This window comes from Ciona intestinalis, chromosome 4 (assembly GCF_000224145.3).
Source record: "Ciona intestinalis chromosome 4, KH, whole genome shotgun sequence".
Classification (NCBI taxonomy): domain Eukaryota; kingdom Metazoa; phylum Chordata; class Ascidiacea; order Phlebobranchia; family Cionidae; genus Ciona; species Ciona intestinalis.
Window position 1 is genome coordinate 4,994,228 of NC_020169.2, and position 7,426 is coordinate 5,001,653.

The following is a 7,426-nucleotide window of genomic DNA, read 5'->3' on the forward strand; positions in this document are numbered from 1 at the left end:
TGGGTAAAGATACGAAAGTCGTGCAAGACAAAGTGAATATAAACATAACGTCACTGGTCAGACTGTTGGTCACGGTGAAATAACATTTGTATTAAAAGATGGATAGTTTGGGTTATTTCATCGCCCACGAAACCGGCATTTAAACGGGGAATGCCAAATTTGATGAATTAAGGTACTATAGTTACTTTCACATGCACACGTTGTCTAGCAATGTCCAGTTATACAGTGGGGTGGGGAAAGATAGGACACCTTTTAATCTATTTTCTCGTCCCACTTGGTAGTAAACAAAGAACATTTAAGGAATTATAAAACGTATCCTCACGACTCCCATACTCCGTTTTTTATTGTTCAAAACATGATCACGGTATTTGGATATTGTGTGCTAAAGGGTCTTCTTCCGCCCTACTATATATATATTGCTAAACACTGCAAAGTTATTTTTTATTGGAAGTGACGAGTGCGATACTTGACGCTCTTTCTATTGTGGCCGTATGTACTTGGGCAAAACACACAACGGAAATTGCTCCGACCCATTGGTACCCTTATTGGTTGTCAAAAATCCCTCACTAAGTGATATACGTGGAAACTTGTCACCGGATCTGAGATGTCCGATGATATAAATCTATGTTCCAAGGCAAAAATCTACAAATTGTGATATGAAAAACCTCTATTTCGGCATAAATCGGCAACGATAGAGTAACTTTCACTTAAAAGCACATGCACCACAGCAGCACCTAGCGGCTGCGATTTTGCCTGAATTGCCAACACTTAGTGGCCGTCCAGATACCACGATTGCACATATCGCTGATCCCTGTACTTCCTCTCAACCTAACGTTTGTGTCAAAGTTGTTACTTCACCGTTGTGGAAGGTCGGAAAAATCTCCTGTTATTTCATCTTCCCTTGGTATTGATGTTGTTGGGTTGATACCACATACAACATTCGCCTGTAATGTAAAGTATTCATATATTTGGTTGTTTTTTTATTTGAAAGAATAAATGTAGCTTCTATATCCTTGTATGGCGGGGAAAACAACAGTCGTTAAAACATAGGTGTTCTGTTGCATAACCTCATGTTGCTTAGGGAGTAATGTGTGGATGATTACTTTATTTGATTTTGTACATAAACCATCATTGCAAAAGTAGTTATTTTCTATTACATTGGTCTCTTTATACTTTGGCAACAATTAAAACAGTTCTATTAGGTAACTAACAAATATTTTAAAACATAAAAAAATCACAACAAAATAATTTACCTCAATGCTTCTTGCTTGGAGTTGAGCTTGTGCAATTTCCACGAGAGCTTTCTGTATCTCAGCTAACTGTTCCTCACCTTTGTCTACAAACGTACGTAGCCTTGCTGCTGCATCCTGGTTTTCTTGTTCGAGTTTTGCCAGGTATTTTGCCTGCCGAGAATATTTTTGTGTCACAATAATAAAATAAGCGTTTTTTTGTCACAACAAAGAAGTAAGCAAACTATCCACTGGCAGTAACTCCTTTGCTAATTATCAAGCCTGCTTCCTTCCTGTTACACATTCATTGTCACGTTGTAATGAATACTGAACCAAACCGTATACTGGTTTTCTGGTATAGGCAACAACAGCGATAAAGATAAAGTACTATCAAACAGAGGCAAAGACAGCACGCAAATTATGATTCTCAATAAACACCCTAGATTTTTATACCAAAATAGCCAGAGTTTAATTCTAACATTACTTAAAAAAGCATACATGTCGATAAACAGTTATACCACCGATAATAGGTCACTGATGGTGAATATTTATTTATATTATCCTTATCTTCTATTTGTACTCTATACCTGTAACTCAGGTGTGCTTTCTTCACTTGGCAGAGAATCAATTAAAACGTCGATGTCTTTCGCAGTCTTTGTTATTAAAGTTGAAAAAAGGCGAATGGTGTCTGAAATTGACAAATTTTCTATTTAAGCAATGTGTGAAATTGACAAATTTTCCATTTAAGCAATGTGTTGTATTAATGTTTAACATGAATCATATCCCCCTGTAATGAAAACAATTCTGCTTGCCATTTAATTCTCTTTCTCATTCTAAAGATAACAATTTCAGCCTTAAGCATAGCTGTGCAGATCTGATATCAATAATATATAACCCAGCAATGCCAGCATTATTACTCGAATCAAGCCAAGGGCAAGGAATATTGTCTGTTGAAATAATTCATGTGAAATGTGCACTTCAGAATTCAGTAGTTGCTTTTTGTAGTTTAGTAAAAACACCATATTCGGCGCCAATCCTGGGGTGACAGAGTAGATATGCCTACCCGGGAATTTTCTTTACTGCAGTAAACACCAAAACCAAATTTGTATTATAGAAATGCGCATATGACTATCCCTGCCTTCCCGGCATTTTAAAAAGTTTGGCGTTATGCACACAATCGAGTTACACATTTTCAGGTAAATAAATTGCTAAATTACCATCATTAGTGACAGCAGGTTCTTTGCTTCCAGATTTTTCCAACCCAGCAAATGAACCTGGGACAGCAGATTGTTGAAGAATTCCAACTCCATTGCAAAAGTGTTCTGCAAGCTATGAAAAAGTACCATTTAAATACAAATCTGTTTTTACCTGTAAGCAGGTTTTAACAACTGTTGTTTTGTCGTTATATTTTTTCTTTCTGTTTAAATTTTTTTTAAATCTTTGGCTTTGCTGCCGTAATTAAAAAGACAAATAAAGTTATTACTATTATTATATATAAGAAATTGGTCACTTTTAATAACAATCACAACCTATTATATTCCGTACCTGGTTCACTGCATCTTGTAGCTGTGTGAGACGGTCAGACATCACGGTTGTGTGTCTCTTAATTGCTTAAACACTAAAAATCATGAAATAGAAAAATATTTGGTAAACGTTCAACAAAATAAAGAGTAATCGAATATATATAGAGCTAAAACGTTGTATTCTACTTTACAAGAAATTCAGTTTAATGATTTATTATCAACATATGTTACATAGCTTCAATAAACTAAGCAGCTATTAACACCTAAAACAATAATTATGCATAACAAATAGTAATAAATTGTTTCAGGAATCAGGTGTATTTCTGCACAAGCCAGTTCTTTGTGAATTTCCGATTCTGTTTTGTTTTACAAAAGCTTCCAAAACAGAATACAAAAGTGGGATTTGAATTGTTTCTTCTGTGTCTTCTACATTCAGTTCTTTGCAAAGAAATTTTCGGTCAAGTTGTACCTCTGGTTGGCCTGTTTCCGCAACTAAAACTGAATCGGAGTACTTGTATCTGTTAAACTGAAGATATTCTCTTATCAGCTCATTTATAAGAAGATTCTCATTGCTTAGTTTTGGTTTTTCAACAGAAGGGTCATCCATAGCTTTGTAGACTTCAGTACGGACTTGTGCTTTTAGTTTTCCCATCACTCCTTTTGTTTCTAGGGACTCCACAAGAGCTTTCTTCAGAGCATCAACTGTAGCCATGTCCGAGACAAAAAATGCAACCTATTATTCACCTGCACATTTTTTAAAAAAAAGCATTAAATTATATGAACTTTTTATAACGGATCACTTTTATAGATTAACTAAGAAATTTCTCTGGCTTTATAATTTTAAATACCAAGAAAAAATTTACTTGAATAAAATGTATTGACAGACAGCAAGATGCCAGCAGCAGGAATGATATGGTATGCAGTTAATGTTGAAAACAGTAAAGAAATTTAGAACTAACAAAAGTTATCATCATGTGATTTGACAGATTTTTTTGCTAATTGAGTGAAAATTTGACACTCTTTCTAACTTTATTAAAATTTAACATAAGTGAACCCACGATCACTTTATTACTGCAGAATAAACAACACTATGTGAAATGGTGGTTTAAAGGTACATAACATAAAAACGATGAATAAAATGAATTGCATCAAAATAGGAGTGAGCACAATGTAAAAACAACACACGGAAATTATGAAGAAACTCTCGTCAAGATTCTGTCACATCTTCAGCCATATCGACAGATGGGCTGTTATGGGGAGTTACTCCAAAAGATGCAAATTTTGGATTATCAGGAGCAACCTCCAATATGCGCTCTGAAGCAGGAGGAGCACTTGCTCTGTTAACTCCTACCTCCTTCCCTTGCTTCTTCGCTCTCTTCGCAGACATCCACTGCTCCCGTTCTCTCAGTGAGTCCTCTTCAAAAATGCGGTTTACTTCATTCTGATCAATTCCTTCTTGGTTCCGGAGCAGATGAAGGAAAGTCCCGCCTGGTGTGCGACGTCGACTGCCTTGGAGTGTCATAAGACCTCCACTCAGTTCTAACATTTCAGTTTTACTATACAGCAAAAGCGCAGCGGGCACTCCGATAGTGTGGACAATTTTTCGCATTAAATCCCTTTTCTTTTCCCACAGTCTAAAGATTAATTCTTCAGCTACTTTCTCTTCACTGTCACTCTCACAAACCTCACAGCGCCTGTTCAACTTAACCATCTGTCCAGGTTTATATTGTGGTACGTTACCTGGTTTCGCATTACCTTTTGATCGCTTGCGTTTTAAAGCTGTCTTTTTGATAGCTGTACCTCCATTTTCTTGCACAGGCTTAGTTTGTTGGTTCATGTAATTCTCTATCTCATGATCAATGTCATTCACTTGTTCATTGTCGTCTGGAAAGCTCTCTTGATCTTTATAAGCAAGTTCAAGAGAAAATGACTCTGGTCCTCTTGACATAAAACGCTTCATACCCACTGTTCCCATGCTGCTTGATATATCATCAGAACTTTGATCAGCTAAAACAGAGCTCCAAATATTTTTCATCCTTGTTTTTCGAGGAGGAGCTGTATGTGATGTAGATGGAGCAACTACAACATCATCATCTTCATCATTTGAGCTTCGTACCTCTCCATCCTCATCTGAAGAGTCCTGGACTTCTTTTGGGGGACACCATTGCATTATGTACTCCCTACCCAAAAACCTGCACCAAAAATCACACCTTGTTTTAAACTTGGTAAATTACTATTGTTTGTTGTGGTGAAACGAATACATATATTGTTTATGTGAAAATTAAGCTTGCAAAAAACATTGGCACTGTTTTGGATGATTGATTCAATATAAAATAAACTTATGCATATTAAATTTTAGCTTTAGTTTAACGAACTTTTAACAGAAAATATAAAATTTGCACAGTATTTTAACAGGTAAAGACAAAAACTTTTGTAAATACATTCAGGAATAATGTTCCAACATTTCAGAATACATTCATTATTTTTTATTGTCGAATAAACAATGTTTAGACACTTTTTTAAGAAGTTATAGGAATAATATAATGATATTGCTTTCACACACTATGATCATGGTGGAAGTGGCTGGTGATAATTATTAATTTACAAAAGTTCACAAATATTGTTGTTTTCAAATTACAAAAATATGTTGTACCACTAAATAGCTATGCTCTAGAAAATATACTGTACCAGTTTTTGTTCAGCAAAATGAAACTAACAGAGAAAAATGAACCACTATTGAAATAGATCGAAACCAAAATTTTTATAACAATATGGAAGAGCTTAACAGAAAATTTTATAATTTTATTGCACTACAAACTAGTTATTACACTTGTTTTATAAACTTTACATTTTTATAAGATATTATCTACTATCTACTTTTCCACATCTACAAATAACTACACAATCAAACAACTTGGTCAGCTTACAATTTTATATAAAAAAAATTACAAATTTTACTGCAGAATTTCAACACACACAGTTATACTGTACCTAATAATAAACATACTGAAGATTGTACCTAATTTCAATAAAAAAAATTCCGCATAATTTTGCCTGCAAAAAGTTTCAAAGTGTTCGTCTCCTAAGGTTTTTTCTCCTTTGGTTTTGCAGCTTCTTGGGCCTGTGGTTCTGCCATCTTTTTAATCTCATCACTTAATTGGCGAAGACCATTCACTTCTTCACGCATCATGGATAATTCATCTTTACCGGACTTCACATGAGCAGTAAGCACGGAGATTTGAGATTCAAACCGCTGAGATGCATCGTCAATGGCACCTTGTACACTGGCGTACGCATTCCCAGTTTTTGTGGCTTTATCTGTGAGTTGAAGAACCTGTTCTTTCACTTCATTCAGATCCACATCGGTGACAGACTTGAGCTTCATCTTAGATATTTCCTCCTGCAGGGAAGTTTCCTTTGTGTTGAAATACTCAACAGAAGCCTGCAATTGAGCTACATCTTGAACCACTTTTCTCAGAGAATCAGAAATTTCCGTTTTCATGTTTTGTTGTAAATCTGCATGATTGGCTCTCAGTCCTTCAGCAAGCTGTTTTGTCTCAACAGTTAATTTAGTCAATCTTTCAATCTCTTTAGCATTAAACTGCTCCAACAGGGAAATTCTCTCGGAGTTTCTTGCCTCAAGTTGCTGTATGGACTTTTCCATGTGAGTAAGTTGATTCTTCAGAGTTTCTTCACTTTGCTTGACTCTTGATGATAATTTTGGAATCTCAACATTAAAACTGCGTGTGCTCTGCTCAGATTGCTTCATTTGATCCTTCATTGCTTCAAATGAATCCTGAACCTTGGACAAACCGTTTAAACTTGCTTTGTTGGCTTTGATGTCAGATCTCAATGATGCCACAGTTTCAAGCTCCTTTGAAAGTTGTTCAATCTCTTTGACAAGTGCTGTCTTTGTGAGATCCATTTCATACATGAAGAAGGAGAATGCACATCCACATCCCACAGTGATGAGAAATATCATACACCAGAGACTGCTATTTGACTCCTTGGTTCTGGTCGGTGCAGGGTCACTTGATCCTCGGTTCCTGGTCGGTGCAGGGTCACTTGATGGCTTTTGACCCCCATTTTGAGGCCCCATAGATTTTGGTTGTGTATTATCACCCCCTTTTTTTATTAGTTGTGCATTATCACCCCCTTTTTTATTGGCTTGTTTTTTCCCCATTTTAAACTTAAAGTTAGACAGACAGCAATAGATCAACTTTAAATACCCAACAGGTGGAAAGTTATCACAATGTCAAAACCTGAACAGCAAATAAGTTTATTCTATGAGCTTGTAAAAGGCCATACGATATTAATAGGTGGCTAAGATGGCTTACTGACAACGAACAGCAATGATATAAACAGGATTCTGTAATCTATACAACACTTGCATTTAAACATTATATAAGCTGAACAACCTAGTAAAACAGTCACCATAATTGTGCGAATGAATTCTAATACTTCACTTTCTTCTAAATTCTACCACAAACGTACAAAGCAAACTTGAACGTCCCAACTTGCTTCCATAAATTTCTTGAACGCCGAAACGAAAAGCAAACTTCGGCGGTTTGCCTTCTAAAACGGATGAGACCTCGGTCATTGATAATTGCTTCGTGAAAGGGTACAGTTCTTTTGAGCAATGTTTGTTTAGGACTTTCCATAAATACAAAATAC

At 35.8% G+C, this 7,426-nt stretch overlaps 4 protein-coding genes across 5 annotated transcripts; all 4 read right to left on the minus strand.

The window, feature by feature from the left end:
• Positions 1 to 427: 427 nt before the first annotated feature.
• Positions 428 to 3,022, minus strand: LOC100177017 (mediator of RNA polymerase II transcription subunit 21-like). The gene is made up of 5 exons (XM_002128536.5): positions 2,775 to 3,022; positions 2,447 to 2,558; positions 1,817 to 1,917; positions 1,254 to 1,403; positions 428 to 944 (listed from the first exon to the last, which is right to left on the minus strand). The coding sequence occupies exons 1-5, from the start codon at positions 2,814 to 2,816 to the stop codon at positions 855 to 857; spliced, it is 495 nt and encodes a 164-aa protein (XP_002128572.1). The 5' UTR covers positions 2,817 to 3,022; the 3' UTR covers positions 428 to 854.
• LOC101242182 (lisH domain-containing protein FOPNL-like) lies at positions 2,848 to 3,502 on the minus strand. The gene has a single exon (XM_004225942.4). It carries the CDS (start codon positions 3,462 to 3,464, stop codon positions 3,057 to 3,059), a length of 408 nt encoding a protein of 135 aa, XP_004225990.1. The 5' UTR covers positions 3,465 to 3,502; the 3' UTR covers positions 2,848 to 3,056.
• Positions 3,497 to 4,944, minus strand: LOC100177793 (phosphorylated adapter RNA export protein). Its single transcript, XM_002128486.3, has one exon. It carries the CDS (start codon positions 4,920 to 4,922, stop codon positions 3,960 to 3,962), a length of 963 nt encoding a protein of 320 aa, XP_002128522.1. The 5' UTR covers positions 4,923 to 4,944; the 3' UTR covers positions 3,497 to 3,959.
• Positions 4,945 to 7,018, minus strand: LOC108949438. Of its 2 annotated transcripts, XM_018811536.2 has the most exons (2): positions 6,798 to 7,018; positions 4,945 to 6,767 (listed from the first exon to the last, which is right to left on the minus strand). In XM_018811536.2, the coding sequence occupies exons 1-2, from the start codon at positions 6,933 to 6,935 to the stop codon at positions 5,835 to 5,837; spliced, it is 1,071 nt and encodes a 356-aa protein (XP_018667081.1). In that variant the 5' UTR covers positions 6,936 to 7,018; the 3' UTR covers positions 4,945 to 5,834. The 2 variants fall into 2 exon arrangements, with proteins under 2 accessions (XP_018667081.1, XP_018667080.1); XM_018811535.2 differs by having other exon boundaries at positions 4,945 to 7,018.
• Between the last annotated feature and the right edge of the window lie 408 nt (positions 7,019 to 7,426).